This window comes from Stomoxys calcitrans, chromosome 1 (genome assembly GCF_963082655.1).
Source record: "Stomoxys calcitrans chromosome 1, idStoCalc2.1, whole genome shotgun sequence".
In the NCBI taxonomy this organism is placed as follows: Eukaryota; Metazoa; Arthropoda; class Insecta; order Diptera; family Muscidae; genus Stomoxys; species Stomoxys calcitrans.
In genome coordinates this window covers 184,311,318-184,334,141 of record NC_081552.1, presented here as the reverse complement: position 1 = coordinate 184,334,141, position 22,824 = coordinate 184,311,318, and the positions used below count along the sequence as shown (strand labels likewise).

The 22,824-nt window shown below is 40.1% G+C and overlaps 2 protein-coding genes across 4 annotated transcripts in view; one reads left to right on the top strand and one right to left on the bottom strand.

Moving 5' to 3' along the window:
• Positions 1 to 13,649: 13,649 nt before the first annotated feature.
• Positions 13,650 to 19,829, top strand: LOC106094512 (ras-related protein Rab-43). Its single transcript, XM_013261733.2, has 4 exons — positions 13,650 to 13,797; positions 13,859 to 14,355; positions 14,438 to 14,522; positions 19,291 to 19,829. Exons 2-4 carry the CDS (start codon positions 14,143 to 14,145, stop codon positions 19,653 to 19,655), a joined length of 663 nt encoding a protein of 220 aa, XP_013117187.1. The 5' UTR covers positions 13,650 to 13,797; positions 13,859 to 14,142; the 3' UTR covers positions 19,656 to 19,829.
• Positions 19,830 to 20,402: 573 nt separating this feature from the next.
• Positions 20,403 to 22,824, bottom strand: part of LOC106094511 (structure-specific endonuclease subunit SLX4) — a 32,976-nt gene continuing 30,554 nt past the window's right edge. For all 3 annotated transcript variants that reach the window (XM_059360039.1, XM_059360093.1, XM_059360069.1), the window contains exons 7-8: positions 20,895 to 21,047; positions 20,403 to 20,818 (exon numbers count right to left, since the gene is read on the bottom strand). In XM_059360039.1, coding sequence (XP_059216022.1) covers positions 20,663 to 20,818; positions 20,895 to 21,047 — 309 coding nt within the window. In that variant the 3' untranslated portion in view covers positions 20,403 to 20,662. The remainder of the gene's footprint in view (positions 20,819 to 20,894; positions 21,048 to 22,824) is intronic.

Sequence of the window (22,824 nt, the reverse complement as noted above, 5' to 3'; positions counted from 1 at the left end):
TTGAACGTATTACACTCTACTGATGATTTCAATCCATGTGCAGCGTGTAGTGTTATTAAGTTGTATGGTGAGTTTTTGGGGGCCTTGATGTTGTTCACTTGGCCAACTTTTATGGCGCAATGACGGTGGAGCTGGTGGTGGCAGTTGACTATGCGATGGACTGTTTGTTTGGAGTAAAGCATAGAGGCAAGCAGACACAATACTCGTATATTTGGCCAAGTTTGAATTAGATGATGACTGTGAGTGCTTACACTCCGTATCGTTGCCATTGCCCGCCAAATGAGATTTCCTTGTGCAAAATCCACTTTGGCCCCTTGCATAGATTACTGTGTGTGTGTGTGTGTGTGTGTTACTGCGCTTTATTAAAGCAGATGTATTGGTTAGGCAGTTTATTTTTAATTTGTTGACGGAAATCGATGTTCTTCGCAAGGTACTTTCTTACATAGTCATTGGCAATTAGTGTGGCCAACAACAAAACCTCTCCGGTGATTGATGGATGGTCTCATTATGGCCAGCAAATATGTTGAATAAAAAATTAAAAAGAAATTCATGTTCATCATACCACCCGAGGTACCTGATTTTATGAACATAGAAAAAACTGAAAGTTCCTGGATCGCCGATTGTGCACCCTGACATGTATATGGAAATTTTAGCAAATAAAAATAAGCTGTATTTAAAAATAGACATTTTAATTAATAGCTCAAATTTTCGGATTATTATACAATTTGATATAACGAAACAAGTAAGGACGGGCTAAAGTCAAGCGAAGCCGACCTTTTGATACCCTACATCACATTGGTTATGCAGGCTAAGTCGTCGTAACTTAAATTTGCTTAAATTTGAAAAGGAGATTTTCGAGCTAAATCTGGACATATTGTGGGAGTCATAGAAGAAATCGTTGTGCAAAATACTGATAAGATCGGTTGATGAATGCGTTAGCAAAGGCCTGTAAAGTGAAAATCGGGAGATACATATATATGGGAACTATATCTGAATATGAATCTGTCATTGATCAGAAGAGTCATAAGATAATCCTTAGTGACTAAGAAAGATTCTGTTCTCGAGTCTTATTACGGTGGGGTATATTCACAAGTGAGAGAATGTGAGAACTACTCGTTGATACACATTTCCCGGGAAATTCTCCAACGGACAACGTGGCATTTATCAGAGGCTATTGGGAAAATTGTGTCTGAGACGAATATCCTTTGGGCTATAAGTAGTTTCGACTCCTTTAAGTCGCCAGGTCCTGATGAGGTATTACCGGTTGAATTACACATTGTGTCTGATAGACTGATCCCTTGGCTTAGGGAGATATACTCTGCATGTATCTGCATGTCATATATACCTGTGTGATGGAGGGACACAAAGGTCATTTTCATTCCGAAAGCAGGAAAACCTTACCACACGAAAGCGAAAGATTTTCGCCCTAATAGTCTGTTGTTGTTGTTGTCGAAACCATATTTGAATGCGGAGTTAGCAATCCTTGTCAATCTCTTATAGGCGAGCAAGCTATTTCCGGTTTATACGACCGATCGCCGCGGGAACATGATGGCCATTGATTATTTAAAGACTCCAATAACTCGCCTTGTCATATCGAGCATCATAGGCACTCAGTATTTGTGCATGAGCCTGTGCCACCAGGCATCTCACTCAGAATCCCCACTGGATACCACAGAATGTTCGCGACTGCAGTTGCAGCTATTCCATATGGAGCATTCCACTATCCACAACCTGTGGACGCGCCCGGTAGATCCCAGCTAAGCTTCTCGTGATGACGAAGAACACCACACAGATTGAAGTTCCAAGTTTCAGCCCGTGTGTAGTTATCCCGTTCCGGGTCCTATTACTCTGTCATCCTATATGCTACAGACTCTGGAGAGGTTAATAGAAACATAAAGCCAAATCCACTGAAACAGTCCTTCACGACCTAGTCGGCTACATAGAGGGTTCTCTCGCTGCCAAGGAAGTGGTCTGAGTATAAATCCGTGCAAGACAGAAGTAGTTCTTTCCAGCAGGAGATACAAGTTACCTACAGTGGCACCTGTCTCCTTGGGAGGAGAGAATGTTCCATTTACTGAAAGCGCAAAATAACTGGGTGTTTTGCCTGACAATAAAGTGAACTTCAAATCCAACATTTTGGAATGGGCATTAAAGGCAACTCTTGGCCTATACACCTGCAAGAGAGCCATTGGCAAAAGTTGGGGGTTCAGGAAGCGCGTTATGCACTGGGTATATACTGCAGACCTATAATGCCAAATGGTGTTGTGGTCTGGTAGACGGCGCTTCCAAAGTCCACCTACTGTTCAATAGTCAACCAGATCCAAAGGATGGCTTGTTTGTGCATCACAGCCGCACTGAGGACGGCACCATCTGATGCACTGAATTTAATGCTACGTCTAATACCTCTGGACATTGTAGCTAGACAAATTGCTGCGACCACTGCCGTGAGACTAAGGGAGCTTTCTCTTTGGTCATGTGACGGCTACGGACACTGTGTTGTTCTTGATACAATTTCCGATGTTCCAGGCAGTGTGGATTACACCCTGTCTGAGCCGCTTCTTGTACCACTGTTCCTGATAGAACCGATTGGAACTACGATATCCCTGATAATATAAGTTAAATAGACTTCTATATGGAGGGTCCAAACTAAACGACCAGGTGGGCTTTGGGGTGTACTCTAGAACTAGTCATATCGTTATACGACCACTGCATTGTGTATAAAGCAAAGATCCTTGCAATTAAGGAAGTGGTGGAATGGATAAGATCTAATGTCATAACGACGATTGACATAAATATCTCCTCAGACAGCCAGGCAGCAATTAAATCCCTGGAGAGTGTATTTCTGAATACCGCTGAAAACCGCCCTCGACTGTCGCAGATCTCTCAACGAGATGGCTGAACTGTTCAAAATTTACCTGTTCTGGGTGCCGGGTCACAGAGATATCCCAGGAAATTGTAAAACGGTTGACTTGCGAGAATCTGTGTGTATGTTTCTAGACCGGTGCCACCCGGCCTTTCACTGAGACTCTCCGCTCGATACCGCTGATTGCCGTTGCAGCTACTCCGTATGGAGCATTCCACTATCTGCAACCTGTGTGCGGCAGCTCACAGCTAAGCTTCTAGTGCTAGCAATGAACACCATACAGATCGGACCTCAATGTTCCATCCTGTGTGGTGCTCACAGCTATCCCGTGCCGAGACGAACATATACTCCTATATGAGAGCTATATTCAAATCTGAACCGATTTCAACCAAAATCCACACGTTTTGTGGTAATCGTAGAAGAAAGCTTTGTGCACAGTTTTGAGGAGATCGGTTGATAAATTTGATTGAAAAGACTCTAGAATTGAAAGTCGGGTGAAAGATATATATGGCAGCTATAGCTGAATCTGAACTGATTTCTATCAAATTCACCAGTTAAGTTAGATTAGGTTAGGTTGAAAAGAGAGTGCGAATATTAAACCGCCCCATACCACTATGGACATACACCTAAGCCAGTATTCGGCTTGTGGTGCGCTCTAAATACTAAAAAGTAACCTCGAAAAAGAAAATCTAAGTCAGGGATTCCGCGATACTTACAAAATCCCTAATTGTTTTCCATGCCACGCCCCTACGTTGGTTCATGTCTGGTATTGTATCCCTACCTAAAACATAGGAAAAGCTCCATTTCTCATCATCTTCTCCACATGTCCTACACATACCATCACTTGCCGCACCGATTTTACATAAGTGAGCTCGTAGTCCTATGTGTCCTGTTACTGATACTGAAAGCTATACTGACCTCCTGCTTGCTTCTTTTTAGAGATAGCCTCGTTTTCTCACAATCCGGATCTCCCCATAGTATTTTCGTCGTCCTGCCAACTGTTCCACAGTGTTACATTCGTGTTCGTAGCCCACGTTCTTAACTCGGACTGCGTCGACCCGAAAGGCTTCGGGTTAAACAAGTTTGTTTACGGCAGTCCTGTGGCTTTCTCTGACAAATCGTCTGATTTTTCTTGACAACTTTCAACTACCTTGTAGATGAGGTGTTAACCAGAATAGGGCCATGGTCCTAGAAGGACCGGAACCTATTGTTGGACCTTGAAAGTTGGTCCCCTCGGTCCTGCGAAATGCCCATATATGGTTCGAATTTCCCATCCCACTATGTGTACCCCGGAATGAAACATCATTTGATATACAGCGCTACAAGAGAGAACCTCCAGATCAAGCGGGTCCAGACAACATTCATGCAGACACAGTAGCAGGTGCGGTAAACAGCGTCAGGATGAATGTAGTCCTTGGAGAACGACCGCCTCAGCTCCTACAGAAAATGGATTGACGACGACGTACAGGAGCAAGTCCCGATTGTGATCAGAGACCACACGACACACGTCACCTTTTTAACTGCCAAGCCCACATTACTCAGATCTGAATACTCAACCGATCCAAGCAGACGAAAGATCAAAGTCAAAACTCAAATTGGTACAACAACAACATCATTATTTGGTATTGAAAGCTTCGAATCCCTTATTTCCTACTCGGCCTGATGAAAGCTTGTCAGTTTGTGTCATCCTGCAAAGTCGTATTAACTTTGCAAGGATAACAAACCCAGACATATCTTGAAAAACCTTTGAGCGCAAAAGACTGTCGAATACGGCTATAAATCGACGAAAACATGGTAATAGTCCATGTGTTTCTCTGTTATTTTGCAGGTTTTGGTGCAGTATGAGTAGTAGCTCTATGGTGGATTTACCAGCTCTAAAACCGCCTTGCTAATGCCCAATTATCTCTTTGACTTTAGATTTTAAAATCTCACACAGTACGCTCAAAAGCATGTTGAAGGCACATACCGTCTTGTCTCCTTTCTTTTATAAGGGACAACCATAGCATGCTGAGGTTTCAATATGCACATACCGTCTTGCCTCCTTGGCACATACCGTCTTGTCTCCTCTCTTTTATGAGGGCCATACCATAGCATGCTGAGGTTTCGATAAGAGTTCTTCTAGCCAGATTGCGCCGAGCTCAGCTCCTAGTGCCTAATTGTTCATTAGCAGGATTATGTTACTCTAAAATTATTCTGACTAGACGATATTCATGTTATACCCTCATCTCTCTGATGAGGGTGCTGTGATAATCTCGTAGCTTTTTGGCACAATTTACAGACTTCATTCAGACTCCTGAACTTCTCTACTAGTTCGCAATCACGTTTTTATATTTTTCTCTTTCGTATTTTTGCGGATTAGGATTTCTTCTCTTTTAATTTCTTCCGAAACCCCTCCCCTCGTTGCTACTGACTGCAGGGTTGCTCTTTATGCTGCATTTCCGCTACTCCTTGTCGTACATGGGTTTATTGGGGGGAGGAGGAGGGAGTGGAGTATGCCGTTGCCATCTGTTGCGTTAGCAGCTTTTCAACTTCTAGCTTCCGTGGTGTGTCAGATTGCAAGTTTCTCGCCACACTTGGACGGGTGCGAACCCTTGCTGCAAGAAGATATAAACAAAATGAATTGATTTCGATGACTTCCAACAGCCCTAACGTGATCAATTTGGTGTCTCACTTCTTCATCAGGAGACAACGTAGTCTTGTGAATATAGCGATGTTGAAATTATGTTGTTGCTAACTACCATGTGTTTTGTGGCGGTGAATTCCTTAAGACTTAACCCATTATTCGATGTTTCTGTTTAGTGGCTACATTTTTTAATCGCTGTACCCAAAATATTTTCCTATTTTAGCATTAAAATCTCCTAGCTCGATTTTAATGCAATTTGCGGAGCAAAGGTCATGTGTTATCTGTAGAATATATCCTTGGTCTATTCGCCCTTGTCTTCTGTCGAGGCCTGGACACATATGACACTCGTGTAAAGAATTTAATCTTTATGCGAAATTTTACAGGTCTCTTATTAACCGGAGCTTATCTGGATTCTCCGACTAACCACACCCAAACTCATGTATATCATGGCCATTTGGTTGTTGTTTGATGCCTCTCCTAGTCCTGACGCCGTACTTTCTGTAAGGCGTAAATGGAATATTTCAGTTGCAGATTAACACCACATACTTTTTTACTTAAACTGTGCCGCAGCAAACACTTTTTCTTCAGTATAGGACAATTTCTTGCAATGCAAATAATTCAATACACACAAGCAACCACGGCTATTTAACAAGTTTCGTGTACTTTGATTGAAAGGTTTTTCTTCCTGATCAGAGTGACGATCAAACGATTAGATTAGACAAAGTGACATATTAGATGCCAATAAAATCCGTAACAAGCCTTGATTATGTAACAAACCACATTGGCTTAATCAGCAAGTCTTCTTCCCTTTCCCAACCTTAAGTCTCTTCGACAATAGTTGATTTTCCAATGTAAAGGCCGTCATTTTGAGTTTGCCTTAGGGCATATGTATGGCGCTATTTAATGTGGCGCCATGGGAAATACTCGATCGGCATTTTTGAAAACTATTTCGTCCATTTTTTGATAAAATCACGTACCAAACATTTTGTTTTGTGTACACAAGTAGGTACCAAAATATTTTTGTCACTTTTGTTAGTTGGCTAAATTTTTACAACACGTACTTGTATTTCAATTTCCTTTCCTTAACTTTAAAATTAGTTTAACCGTGTTAACCGCGAATTCCACAATATTATGCAAGATATATGAATGCTTGTTTCTTTTAAATTTAAATAAAAATCAAAATTAATTGAAATTGACATTGGCAAACAATTTTAAATTCATAGTCACAGAATTCATGATAGCTTTAATATACCTTGAATGAATTCAAGTGACTCAAACTTTTAAACCTTATAATTTAATTAAATAATTATTGAAATTTCTTAATACCCGAGTAAAAAAGGTTGTTTTTGTCAGATCCAATTACATCTGCCATCAGATATAATTGAATCCGAAAAATGGTTATATATTGGGTTGCCCAAAAAGTAATTGCGGATTTTTTTAAAGAAAGTAAATGAATTTTTAATAAAACTTAGAATGAACTTTAATCAAATATACTTTTTTACACTGTTTTTCTAAAGCAAGCTAAAAGTAACAGCTAATAACTGACAGAAGAAAGAATGCAATTACAGAGTCAAAAGCTGTGAAAAAATTTGTCAACGCCGACCTTTTAAAAAATCCGCAATTACTTTTTGGGCAACTCAATATAATTGGATCTAATTGTATCAAATTAGATCGAATTGGATACAATCTGACACAATTGGATCTCAAATTTATCCCAAATATAAATAGACCCATTGATATGTAATAATATCTAATTGAATCTTAAATCCTTAATTATTTTCTTATTTCGTCAATACTTCTTATTTTTCCCCCCACCACCATAGATAGGGGGTATATTCATTTAGTCATTCCGTTTGCAACACATCGAAATATCACTTTCCGTTCCTACAAAGTATATATATTTCGGATCGTCGTAAAATTCTAAGACGATTTAACCATGTCCGTTTGTCTGTCCACTCTACAAACTTAAAAAATTGAGATATTAAATTGAAATTTGGCACTGTTACTTTTTTTGCTATCGGGCCATGTTTGGATATAGCTGCCATATAGGGTCTGAAGCCCATAAAAGCATTATTTATTTGCCGATTTCGCTGAAATTTGAAACAGTGAGTTGTTTTAAGCCTCCCCACACCTGACCCAAATATGGTTCACATCGGACTTTATTAAGATAAAGGTACTATATACACCGATTTGCCGATAAAGGGTCTGAAGCCCATAAAAGCATTATTTATTGTCCGCTGAAATATATACACCGATTTGCCGATAAAGGGTCTGAAGCCCATAAAAGCATTATTTATTGCCCGCTGAAATATATACACCGATTTGCCGACTAAGGAAAGTTGGAAACAGTGAGTGGTTTTAAGCCTCTCCACGTCCGACTTTAGTATGGTTCAGTTCGGACTGTATTTAGATATAGCTGTTATATAAGTTTTAAGCCCCCTGACATCCGAACCGAATATGGTTCAGATCGGACTATATTTAGATACTAGCCGAACCGGGCCCGATCCGCTGCGCCTTCTTTAACTCTCTAATATCTTTTAAGGGTGGGGACACTTCGTCCTGAATGTGGATATCGAATTCGTGCCATGTCCGCCTATGACGCTGAATCCCTGCGTTCGAATTCTGGCAAGAACTTCGGAAAAAATTTAAGGCGGTGCATATTCCTCTCTTAATGCTGGCAACATTTTCGATGTACCATGCCATGCATGGTTATGTAAAAAATTCTCCCCAAAGAGGGAGTTTAAACTTAAATCGGAAAGCACTCAATTATGTGTGAGAAGTTTGCCCCTGCTCCGTTCCTGGGCAAATATTCACTCTACTCCCAAATGCTTTCTTTTGAGTCCAACATTACCGTTGGTAAATATTTCCGGTTTAGGGGGTATTTCGGGGTGAGTTTCCACCAAGACACTTAATGGCGCTCAACTTTCAAATACAATTTAAATGGGCATAATAGAATGATCGTTCTGTTTGAGAATGGGGTGGACCCCAGGGTCTTTGTCCCGAAAATGAGTATCAATATCCCGAAAATTGATCAATTTCTACCCTAAATAGCTTTTATATAATTGAGAGGTATTTTTGGGTGGGTCGGCCCACCAAACACATCGCTCTTCAATTGGATATCAAATTAGTTTTTTTCTCTCAAGCACCTTTTTTTTGAGCTCTACCCGACCCCAACAACAGAAAACATGTTTTGTTTTTGGTAACTGCAAGAGTAAAAAAAAATTCCAACGAATCGCATTACCAATCTCCGAGATCTGGTGTTTTTGAAAATTATGGTAAAGAGAAGTGTTTTCAAGAGAAGGGATGGCAACTCAGACATTTCGACTCAAATATGGATATCAAATTTGTGCTTCACTCCCAAATCGCAATAATTTCAGGCCCTTATTGTCATGGTCGGTAAATATGAACCGTTTGGAGGGTGTTTTGGGTCTGCGGCGGACACCAGCACTTTGCCCTGAAAATAGATATCAAATTCGTTCTTTACTTTCAAATACCGTTGATTTGAGCTCTATATTGCCATAGTCGGAATTGAAGTTCAGTTTCAGGGGTGCTTTAGGGCAACGAATGATAGATGGTCACAAAGAGGGTGTTGTGAGCATTCCAAAACTATGTGGCCTAATCTAGACTTGAAGAGGTCTACTGCTTTGCTGTCATTGGCTAGAATTGACGTCTCAGTCATTGTGTCCCTGATGACAGGTCACTGTCTAATCGGAAAATATGCTGACAGACTGAAGGTTACCAGCAACGACTTTTGCAGAAACTGTGGGGACATCGAAAAAGAAGAGACTATAGAGCATCTTCTGTGCTGCGTGTGCCGCACTAGCAGTTAGAAGGAGTTCCACTTTAGGTTCTCATTTCTTTGAGAACCTGTCTGATTTAGCGGATGTAAACATTCGCAAGTTATTGGGCTTTTTAAAGTGATCTGGATGGTTCAACGGTAGGAACTAGAAGGCATCTTCCTTCTTCTGTAACACAATGGACGAAAACGTCTAAGTGAGTCTGATGGCAGACTTCCACTTAAACCTAACCTAACCTAACCTAGAGCGTACCCCCAAACAATTGTATATCAAATTCGTTTCCTACTCTCAAATATCTTTCATTTGACTCCCATATTTACATAATGGGTCAATTATCCATTTGACTTATTTTTATGAGGAAAAAAGTTTCAATGTCATATTCGCAGTCTACTGCCAAATAACTTTCTTTTGAATCCCACATATCCGTACCCTCCATCATAGGATGGGGGTATACTTATTTCGTCATTCTGTTTGTAACACCTCGAAACATGCGTGTAAGACCCAATAAAGTATATATATTCTTGATCGTCATGTCAGTTTAAGTCGATCTAGCCCTGTCCGTCCGTCTGTCTGTCGAAAGCACGCTAACTTTCGAAGGAGTAAAGCAAGTCGCTTGAAATTTTGCACAAATACTTTTTATTTGTGTAGGTCGGTTGGTATTGTAAATGGGCCAAATCGGTCCATATTTTGATATAGCTGCCATATAAACCGATCTTCGGTCTTGACTTCTTGAGCCTCTAGAGGGCGCAATTCTTATCCGATTTTATTGAAATTTTGCACGTAGTATTTTGGTATCACTTTCAACAACTACGCTAAGTATGGTTTAAATCGGTCCATGTTTTGATATGCAAATTTCAAATTTTGCCCATGAACATTCCACTAAGGAACAGGGGCAAACTTCTCATATATCAATGAGTGCAGTCCGATTCAAGTTTTAAGCTCAATGATAAGGGGCCTCCGGCGTGCCGCAGTGCGACACCTCTTTGGAGGTAAGTTTTACATGGCATAGTACCTTTCAAATGTTGCCAGCATTAAGAGGGGGAAAACCACCGCTTGAAAATTTTTTTTCTGATGGTCTCGCCAGGATACGAACCCAGGCGTTCAGCGTCATATGACATGCTAACCTCTGCGCTACGGTGGCCATGTTTTGATATGGCTGCCATATAAACCGGTCTTGGGTCTTGACTTCTTGAGCCTCTAGAGGGCGTAATTCTCGTCCGATTTAACTGAAATTTTGCACGTAGTTTTTGTTTCCAACAACTACGCTAAGTATGGTTTAAATCGGTCCATGTTTTGATATAGCTGCCATATAGCCCGATCTTGGGTGTTGACTTCTTGAGCCTCTAGAGGGCGCAATTCTCTTCCGATTTAATTGAAATTTTGCACGTAGTGTTTTGGTATCACTTGCATCAACTGTGCGAATAACTGATTCAAATCGGTTCATAATCTGGTAAGCTGTCATATAAACCGATCTTGGATCTTAAATTCTTGAGCCAATAGAGCGCGCAATTCTCATCCGATTTGGCTCAAATTTTGCATGACGTATTTTGTTATGACTTCCAATAAATTTGCACGTAGTGTTTTGGTATCACTTTCAACAACTGTGCGAACAACTGGTTCAAATCGGTTCATAATCTGATAAGCTGTCATATAAACCGATCTTGGATCTTGACTTCTTGAGCCAATAGAGCGCGCAATTCTCATCCGATTTGGCTGAAATTTTGCATGAGGTGTTTTGTTATGACTTCCAATAACTGTGCTAAGTATGGCGTAAATCGGTATAGAACCTGATATAGCTGCCATATAAACCGATCTGGGATCTTGAATTCTTGAACCTCTAGAGGGCGCAATTCCCATCTGATTTGGCTGAAATTTTGTACAACGGCTTCTCTCATGACCTTCAACATACGTGTCTAATATGGTCTGAATCGATCAATAGCCCAATAGGTTCTGAGCCCCTAAAAGCTGCATTTATCACCCGATTTTGCTGAAATTTGAAACAGTGAGTTTTTTTAAGCATCCCGACATCCGACCCAAATATGGTTCAGATCGGACTATATTTATATATAGCTGCCATATAGACCGATCTGCCTGTTAAGGGTCTGAACACATAAAAACTGCATTTATTACCCGATTTTGCTAAAACTTGAAACAGTGAATAGCTTTAAGCCTCCCAACATCCGACCCAAATATGGTTCAGATCGGACTATATTTAGATATAGCTGTCATATAGATCGATAGGCCGAAAGAGGGCTTGAAGCCCATAAAAGCTTTACTTATTACCCGATTTCGATGAAATTTGAATCAGTTAGTTGTTTTAAGCCTCCCACCATCTGACCTAAATACGATAAAGATCGGAATATATTTAGATATAGCTGTCATATAGACTGATGTGTCGATTAAGGGTCTGAAACCCATAAAACCTTTATTTATTACCCGATTTCGTTGAAATATTGGGTTGTTTAAAGCCTCCCGATATCCGGCCCAAATATGAATCAGATCAGGCTATATAGGTATAGCTGTCATATAGACTGATCTTCTAATTTAGGGCCTTAATCCCATAAAAAACGGATTTGTTGCCAGATTTTTTTTGCCTTCTCTTCGAAAGTGTTTATGAGTTTGAGTTTGCTCTTACTCTTTCTGTTTGGGTTGCACTCACACCCAACATATCGTTCAGATGTAGAGTATTGAGCCCATAAAAGGAGCATTTTTAATCCGATTTCAATGAAATTTGGAACAGTGAGCTTTTGTAGTCCTCTACACTTCTTTGTCGAATGTGGTCCAGGTAGGACTATATTTGGATATAGCTGCCATATAGACCGATTTGCCGAAAAAGAGTATTGAGTCCATAAAAGGAGCATTTTTCATCAGATTTCAATGAAATTTGAAACAGTGAGTGCAACATTATGCTGTTCTTTTGAATCTCACAATAAATTTTTACAAAAAGCTTCTTTGAAAAAAAACTTTGAAATTAAGAATATTAAAAATATTTTCGATAACCCTATACGTTCGAAGGTATTTCAAGCCATGTTTGAGTATCCCTGCAAAATTTAAAAGACTCTGCAGGATGGCACTTGACAAGGTGACAGCTTATCGTGTGATCTCTAGCTGAATCTTCTCCATACGAGACGCAGATATGGCACACTTCTCACAAGACAACAAATGCTACTCGCCTATGCCCACGACATTGATATCATAGGTCGGTCACCGAAGGTAGTAACTGCAGCCTTTGAAAGAGTCGAAAGGGAGTCGTTGAAAATGGGTCTGGCAGTAAATGGAGATAAGACGAAATGGATGGTATCAACTCCCAAAACGCCTTAGACAACCGATCAGATAAAGAAAATGGAGAAAGCTAGGAACCACAACTTTATCTGCTTCGGCACCGCCGTAACCGAAACGAACGACACCAGTTTTGAAATTAAGCGAAGAATAATACTGGCAAACAGATACTTCTTTGGATTAAGTAGGCAGTTTAGAAACAAGACCACCTTTGGACATACGAAGATTACACTATACAAGGCACTGATACTGCCCATGTTGTTATATGGTTCCAAGGCATGGGTACTTGTGAAGCAGATGAAGCAGTACATGGAGTGTTTGAGAGAATGAATCTTCGTAAAATATATGGGCCAGTTTGCGTTAATGGGGAATATAGGCGACGTATGAACCACGAGCTGTATGAGCTATATTATGACGATAGCATAGTTACACGCATCAAAATACAACGGCTGCGTATACATGTGTTATATATTTATATATGTTATATATTTATTCTTTCGTAACCATTATTAAAGCTTTTATAACTTTTATAAAAAGTCTCATATGTTTAGCTTAGGCTAATTTCGGAAGGTTGCAGGAAACATTTGAAGGGTAAGTGAAGGTATAAATGTTGGGATATCCCATGAGAGAGAATGGTAAACACGGAGAAGAGCGTTAGAGGTTACTAAGGGAGGGCCATACGCTTGCCATGCCGGGTAGACTAGTTTGTCCCTTGTTCCGAGAGTTAAAGTGTTTTCTTTTTTCATATCATTCTCGTCAAACCCTTTGTATGTGCTTATTTTGGTCTCAGACTTCTTTATACTTATTCAAACCCGGAATGATTTTTTGGCATGGTGTTAAGAACGTCCCTAGCAAGAGCCACAGGCGAAAGCTGCCCAGTAATTTGGCAAAGCCAAAAGAGATAGTTTAAACCTTAACCGGCGTATGATTTATCGTTCAACCGGTGCCATTCTGCAAACATCACCACAAAATAAGTTTCTATAGAAAATTCAAATTAGTTCGATTTACAACGGATAAGTTAATCGATTTTGCTTAGAAAATCGATAGCACATGACATATATATGTATATATCGTGAAACAGCTGACAGCACGGGTTTTGTTATACGCAACAACAAAGAGACAAAAGACCTCACAAAAAAGCAATCAAGGGTTTTTTCCTGAGATATTGAGATATTATTTAATAAAGCAGAGGATTTAACCCCAACTGAAACTTGAAATTCTAAAATTCCTATAAGGTTTGTAGTTGTTAAATAAATAAAGGTGAATTTGCTAACAGAAAGTAACTTGCTCTCTAAGGTGGACAATGAAAAAAATACAACGCATATACAACGACGCGACGTATTAAGTTGCAATATCCACAGCCGACTTGAAAGAGAAACAACTACAACCACCTGTCCATCCAGAAAATCTTCAATTCTGTTGAGATGGGCCCAAGCTATTCGTAAAAAGAATACCTTTTGCGAATCCCTAAAAGTGATATCACACGTTCTTGTCATCATCTCTACCCCGCCACTATATTAACGCTTTACATCAGTCCGTCCCTACAAATTAGTGTTAAGCAACATAACTACAAAACCAATATGACTGCTAGAAACCCTAAAACTCTTATGGCTCTTCCAAGCGAAGATAGTTTTGATTTTCTCTTCAAAGTAGTCCTCATAGGTGATGCGAATACGGGGAAGACTTGTATTGTAGAACGCTTTAAGACGGGAAACTTCATAGAACGCCATGGCAATACTATCGGTGTGGATTTTTCAATGAAAACTATAAGTCTGGAGGGGAAGCTAGTTAAGGTAAGTGATATGCTAATAAGTAAATAAGGTGTGGTAGTTTCTTGTGATGGCAATAATATTGTATTATTTTTAACATATTCAGTTGCAAATATGGGATACGGCAGGACAGGAACGTTTTCGCACAATAACTCAAAGTTACTACCGCTCAGCGAATGGCATTATTATTGGTGAGTGTTTTTGATTGTTATTATGATGTACGCCCCACACTTGATAGATAAATAAATGGAAGGGTTGTTTATATGGCATTCTAGGGAATTGCGTAAACATTAGTTTTTTTTTTGCATTAATTATACCTATATGTACATATATATTATGTTATTATTAACATTAGATATTTTATATATATATCACCTTTAGGCACTGTTTTGAGTCACAACAGCCAAAAAAGATCAGTAAATCAAATGGAGATATGTCGCACTTGTGAATAAAGGGAATATTTCGCCAGATTGCCTTGACCAAAAATGGTAACGGGTCGTTCCCGCTTTGTGGAACTGATTACAGTGGAGATTGTTCAATGACATCAATCGGCATTGAAAAACAGTGTGTGTGGTTTGTTGAGTAATGTGTCATTTCATGCATGCCTTCCGTATAATCTTCTTTTGAAGCTTTTTAAAGAGATAACGACATGCGGTCTATTTTCTGAAACATTGTTTTGTTGTTGTTGTCGTTTAGAGAGGTTCTTCCATATGCTAACTGATGATCGCGTAACATCCCGGCACGGCTTTTAACCGTTGTTGGTAATTTCATGCTCTTCAACCTACCATAAGTTGAAGGATAGATAAAGTGGCAGTCTGCCATCAGACTCACTTAGACGTTTTTGTCCAGGACAAGAGAAGGAAAATGCGTTACTTCCCACATCGCTTTAAAAAGTCCAACAACTTGCGAATATTCACTTCCGCTAAATCAGACAAGTTCTTAAATAAATGAGAACAAACAGCACATGTTCTAGAGTCTCTTCTACTTCGACATCCTCACAGCATCGACAACCTTCAGTGTGTCAGCATGTTTTTTCGATCAGACGGTGACCTGTCATGACGGACACTGTGACTGAGGCGACAGCAAAAGGGTTGACCTCGTCAAGTCTAGATTAAGGCACATAATTTTGGAGTGTTAGCCATTCCACTACTTCTTTAATTGCAAGGACCTTCGCTTGATACCAGTCCAAGATCTTCACAGTACACCCCTAAGTTCGCATGGTCGTCTAGATTGGAACCATCCTTATAGAAGTCTACGTAAATTATATTACCAAGGTTATGGTAGTTCCAAACTGTTTTGTCACGATTAGTGGCACAGTACTTTTTATCAGTAGTTGGAATCCACCGTAGCACAGAGGTTAGCATGCCCGCATATGACGCTGACCGCGTGACTTCAAATCCTGAAGAGAACATCAGATAAAATTCAGCGTTGGCTTTCCCCTCCTAAAGCTGGCAACATTTGTGAGGTACTTTGCGTGTCAGCCGGTTGTACGCACTGGATTGACCTGATGGAACCCTTCATTGGCAAGGACTGCCGACTCAGTGTACGTGTTCGTCTTTTTTTCATCACAGGAAATGCACATCCCGAAGTGCCTTCTTCGCACAGTCTGGTGCCGGAACTGAAAAGAACCCCGGACCCTGGTTCTGTTCGGTTTGCTAGAACCGCCTCCATCATCGGTCGGTGTCGGTGAGATGTAAGTGGGTACATTTCCCATCTTGCTCTGGGCTCACATCAATACGGGAGTATAGTCATACTGAATATGTTGCAAGGTGCTGTGCGAACATAGGCAGCAGTGGGTCACAAGCGTCGTCAACGTCGCCTTCTACGTCCTCGTCGTCGGACTATGTGACCCCCGGACCACTCCCGTGTGGCAATAAACACAACGGCAGCATCCTAGGCCCAATATTGCCAGGCCAGTGCCGGGAAGTGTATTATTTTTGCAATTGAACTTCATCGGTCTTCGTGTCAAGATCGACGAGGTTATGGATTTTATGAGTCGGGTGCGATCCAGGAGACAAGGCTGACTAACACCTGCAGTTTGCACAGTTGTCTCGGATACAATGTGCTACGTAAGGATCGCTCAGGGAATGGAGGTGTGGGATTGGCCTTCATGATACACCATTCCGTGCAATATAGACCCATCTCGGCTGCGCCTGGCGCCTGTGACCACTATATGGAGTGCATGAGGATAGCAGTCAGGTCCGGTACTTCCGAAATAGAACTATACAACGTGTACATACCGCCGGTTGGGAGCTGTGTGCCAAATGGCCAAGCTTACAACCCCGACATAAGTGCGTTACTATCTTGTAATTATCGTCTGGTTCTAGGGCACTTTAATGCGCATCACATTTCAAGGCATTCTCCCCCAGGTAACGACCAGCGTGGCATGGTTTTGGTAGAGGTGAATGAGGAGGTGTAGCAGCTCGCCAGACATTTCCATTACATCCCCTGATCTCCTGGGGTCAGACCACCTCCCCATAGTTCTCACAATCGACCGACCAACCGACTTAATAACCTCTGAGCGCTGGACGTTTATCAATTGGGCTGGCTTCAGAGAGTACTCCAATCGCCGCTTCAGTGACTTGAAACCCCCCTCGAATGTGCTAGTTGCCGAGAGGAAATTCTGAGACATCATTAACGCAGCAGCCGCTCGCTTTATACCAGCCGGTAGAATAGCCAAAGTGCGGCCCAATTTCCCGGCGCAAGCAGCGGTACTCGCAGATGAGCGTGATGGGATTCGTGCTTTGGACCCCGCTAACTCCAGAATCTGCGAGCTGAATCTGGAAATAAACTGGGTAGTCAACGAACATAAGCGGAATTTGTGGCTGAAACACTTGGAGCAATGTAACTTAGCCACGGATTTAGGCAAACTGTGGTCTACTGTTAAGTCACTCTCGAACCGCGTTAGAAGGGACGACAGGACCTCAGTCACTTTTGGCGACATAGCCGTGACTGATCCGAAGAGATGCGCCAAGTTGTTCAACCGTCAATTTATTGTGCATCTCGAGAGTGACAAGGCAAGGAGGAGTGCCATTTGCCGTATCCGTTCTCTCCGAGCCGATGGACAGCCATCACAATATACCGAATGTTATCCGTGGCGCCAATTCATCCAAGGCGTTGGGCCCCGGCAGAATCTCTACACTGATTCTGAAGGATCTGGATTTACCTGAAGTTGAGTACCTTACTACTGTCCTCATCCTGCCTTTGAACACTCTTATAGTTCCCGATGTCTGGAAAATGGGCAGAGTGATCCCGCTACTAAAGCCTGGAGAGGACCCGAGTTTGGGGGAGTCATACAAACCGATCTCCTCTCTCTCACCAGTGGCAAAGACGCTTGAGGCATTATTCCGCCCGAGCCGCTTAGTAGAATTTCCATTCGCCGAGCATCAACATGGATTTCGAAGACTGCATAGCACAACAACTACTTTGCATGCCATCACCACACACATTTGCCGTGGCTTCAATCAGCACAGACCATGTAATAGGACGGTCCTCGTGGCACTGGACCTATCTAAGGCATTCGACACGGTCAGCCATGCCAAACTATTAAAGGACATCGCCATCACGTCCCTCCAGCCAGGCCTGAAACGCTGGGTCGCTAATTAACCAGTTATTTGTGGAATTTAGGAATTAGAAGTCGAAGCGCCGTTGAATGAAACAGGGAGTTCCAAAAGGCGGAGTGATATCTCCGGCACTAATTAACCTCTATCTATCCTCCATTCCACCCCCTCCAGACGGCATAGAGATTGTATCATATGCGGACGATTGAACGATCATGGCATCAGGCCCCTACACATTGCTGCAAGAAATCTGAAGATATCTGCCACCAAATCTTCAGCCACATTAGTACGCGTGAGGTGAATACCGAGCTGACTGTGATGGTCGATGGAGAAATGATTCCGACCATCAAGTGTCTCAAAATACTTGGCGTCAAATTTGACAGCTCTTACACATTCTCCCAACATGCCACAGCAATTTGCGCTAAAGTCAAAAGTAGAAACAAGGTCCTGAAGTCACTTGCTTGCAGCACTTAAAGTGCAAACAAAGAAACCTTGTTGACTACGTACAAAGCAATTGGCCGGTCTGTGGTAAGATATGCAGCGCCAGTGTGGTCTCGTACGCTCTGTAACACGCAGTGGAATAATATTCAGATCTGTCAGAATGCCGCCCTCCGAACTGCGACGGGCTGTCTCCTCAGTTCCCATGAGGACCACCTCCATCAGGAGACAAAGAGCCTACCAGTGCGAAGACATAACTGCATGCTGTCTAAGCAGTACCTGTTATTGCAGAGACCATCCAAATCATCCTCTCGTGGATCGTCATCCTCTGCCCAGAAGCCTTAAGGTAGATCTACATGATCTAGAGCGTAAGGTTCAGCGCTACAAGAGAGAACCTCGAGATCAAGCGGCATATCATGCGGGTCTAGACAACATTCATCTTGACACTCAACAAAATCAAGCAGACGAAAGATAGTGTTGTGTTTTATCTTTCGTCTGCTTGCTTCTGCTACAACAACAACAACTATGCCATGAATAACGTCTCTCTACGTGTAGCACTGCGGCACGCCGTTCGGACTCGGCTATAAAAAGGAGGCCCCTTAGCATTAAGCTTGAACTAGAATCGGACTGCACTCATTGATGTGTGAAAAGTTTGCCGCTGTTTCTTAGTGGAATATTCATGGCCAAATTTTGCATTTACTTTTTACCACAAAGCAGCTCAGGCAATGGGTAATTCACACTGCCTGGAACATCGGCCATTGTTACTTGAATAACAGAGTGTCCATAGGCGCCGCATGAGTAAGCTCCCCTAGCCTCATAGCAGAGGTTACAGCAATGTGTCTAGGTGTAGCATTAAATTCAGTGCATCAGTTGGTGTCGTCCTCAGTGCGGCCCACTCTAACAAAACGCATTCTATTTCATATCCGATTTAAACCTTATTGCCTTATTTTATTTATTTCAGTTTACGATATAACAAGTCGCAATTCATTTGCCAACATTCAAAAATGGATTGAGGAAGTTCGCCGATATACCACCTCAGATGTTATGTTAATAATTGTTGGTAACAAATCGGATTTGGACAACGAACGTGAAGTTGAATTCGAGGAAGCTCAACAAATGTGCCAGTACATTCCTGAAGTCCTTTTCCTATTGGAAACCTCTGCCAAAGAGAATCGCAATATCGATGATGCTTTTGTAGCATTGGCCACAGAATTGAAAAAACGTATCGATACAAGTATCACACAAGTGGATACAGATGAAGATGCCATTAAACTAGGACAAAGTAAACCCCTTAATCAATGTAGTAGTTCATGTAGTTTGACGTAGAATGTAGAAAAAAGAAGTGTGCTTTAACTATTTTATCATATACTTTAAAGTATACATATTTATATTTTGTGATTATTTTTTGTTTTTGTTTTTTTTTTTTTTTTTTTTTTTTTATATAGAGGACGATTTTGTTTTATTTAAATTTAAGGTTTATTTTAAAATATTTAAAGCAAAGTTATGGTACAAATATTGAAATGGATTTGTGTTTTTTATAATGCTAATGAGTCGCTTTATCCAGTTATTAATTGAGCACCAAGTTAAAAAAAGAAAGATATTGTATAATGTGTCAGAGGACATTGACTTAAGTTTCCAAACAGTAATCGAAATTGAGAAAATAATTTAGTTAAGGGCTCACAACATGCCCCGAACATTTGTAAAATCAAGATTCATTCCATATCTATATGTTAACAAGTCAATTAACATCAAACCAGCTCTCCTTAATTTGAACTATTTTCTTATTTTCAAATATTTTAACAAAATATTAATTATTCTATCTCATTCTAAAGACTTTCTTTTGTAAAAGAAAACAAAATCTCTATAGAAAAAACCAACACTTTTAAATCAACGAACTGTTAATAAATTTTTAACATTGTTTATGAAAAACTAAAACAAAATTGTTTTTTTATTGTATTATTTTAGTTTTATTTTAGTTTAATTATTCTATCTCATTCTAAAGACTTTCTTTTGTAAAAGAAAACAAAATCTCTATAGAAAAAAACCAACACTTTTAAATCAACGAACTGTTAATAAATTTTTAACATTGTTTATGAAAAACTAAAACAAAATTGTTTTTTTATTGTTTCATTTTAGTTTTTGCTCTATATAAATTTGTTTTAATAAAAATTTCTCCATAAAAATAAATGCTTAATATAAATTGAAATACAACATTGATATATATAAATAACTCGAGCAAAAAAATAAACATAAAATAATTCAGTTTTATTTACACTTATTTTCTAAATACCAAATGGTAAACGTATGAGCATGCGTATCTACAAACCAAGGACTTAGGGAATACTAATGAAAATTGGTGCTTTGTGGCCAGCCTTTTTATTCTTACGTGTGTGACGATTTTTGTTATTTTCCTTTTTATCGCCACCGCCAGCACTTGCCAGATCATAACGAAAGATTATACAGCGACGATCGAAAAATTGTTTGAGATCCTAGTAATTTGAAAAATGAGAACAAATGGAGAACAAGGAGAATATTAGGGAGTACTACATTTGAAATAGACATTACCTTTGGATCGTAACGATAACCCAGACTTTTAAGAAATAAATATATTTCTTGCAAGTCAATTGGCTCATACATAAGAATGCTCTCATGTAGACTACGATTGCAGCAAACCAAATTGTACCACGCTATGTGAAAGGGCATCAAGGGTTGCGGTGTCTAAAAAGTGGTATTAGAATAACAATTATTTTATTTTTTGGGTACTTTTAGAAATGAAAAAAAAAAAAATAACCAAGTAATATTGTGCTAAGTGCGGCCGGGCCGAATCTTGGGAACCCACCACCATGGATTCTGATAAAAATTTATACAAAATAAATCTAGTTAAAGGGCATTATTTTATTCTAAATACCAATTTACTGTCAAACCAGCAAAAATTAAAGCTTGTAGGAACCGAATAAGGATGATCCGGAGACCGGTTTATATGGGAGCTATATCAGGTTATAGGCCGATTTGGACCGTACTTGGCACAGTTGTTGGAAGTCATAACAGAACACTATACGGAAAATTTCAGCCAAATCGGGCAATGGTGCATGGTGATGGGTATAAAAATTGATTAATTGCGTTAATTGGATCAGTTAAAAAAGGAAAAGGAGAGATAGCTAGATTATATACGAGCAGACGGACATACTGCGTGATAGCTGCTACTTATCCATCAAATTTACGAGGAAAGAGACATCAAACAATCTTGGATCCACTTCCAAACAAAAATATAGGGAAGGTGGCACTCCTGACGGTGTAGAAGACATTCTTGCATGCCTAGGTAAGTCAGTAAAAGCTATATTTCTCCCACAAAAATTGCAAGAGTTTTGTATTTTCACACTGGAAAGTTAATGTTCGCACCAACACCACAAAACCAAAACAATAACATCAGCTGGCCTTGTTCTTCAAACATAGTGATGATATAAAAACGATAAATCTCGATAACTTTGGAAAAAATATCGATTACGAAAAAAGCGAGTTGCCAACCACAGCAAATTTCCGTTAAAATATTTCTGGTTTCAACTTTGAAGATGCAACGTACTCCTCCAGCTAACCCCACTGCTACCCAGCAAACAATTAATGTTCAATCTGCGAAACGAAACAGAAACGAATTATCCCCAAATATTGAAACAGAAAGGGCAGTAACTCCGACTGGTCTTTCACAAATCGAACTCATAGAGCTTATTAGCAGCACAATCAATTCAAATTTGGATGAAAAGCTAAAAACTTTGTCCACAAAAGAAGACATAGAAGAAGTCAAAGTAGAAATCAACTCTATAAGTTCGGAAATAAACCAATTGAGAACTGAAAATCAGAAATTAAAAGAGGAACTTAGATATGTACGACGAGAATGCGAAGAAAACAAGAAGGACTTAATGTGGATGCACGAACATATCAAAAGCAACAAGATTTTTATCAGAGGGCTAAATAGTTCAAGTGAACCTGTAAATGAGGTGAACAACATATTAACCAATAAATTAGAACTCAAAGTGATGGCTAGATCCGTTCGGAAGATACACGAAAGAAATGGTAGAATGACTGTTGTGACAGAGTTCACATCAAGCCAAGAATCTGAGGATGTCATTCGAAATGGTAGAAAGTTAGCTGGTTCGAACATATATATAGAGCGTGATCTCATCCCTTCGAAGCAACAGTTGAAAAAGATCTCTCTATGTCTGAAGTCAAAAATAATGAAAATATCTAAGGAGCATAATATTACTGTGAGAGAAGACAAAATCAAAATAAAAAATATATGGTTTACATGGAATAAGGACCGAAAACTAGTTGCCGGAAAAAACGATGCCAAGGATGAACTACATAAGATCTACGGTGATATTATTGAAACTTTGGACACCAATTACGAGTATTTGCTATGTGAAACTCAGTCAAAAAACTAATTACAACCCCAAATACAACTTACCGAAACCTTACTGCCTTATCGTATAACGTCAATGGA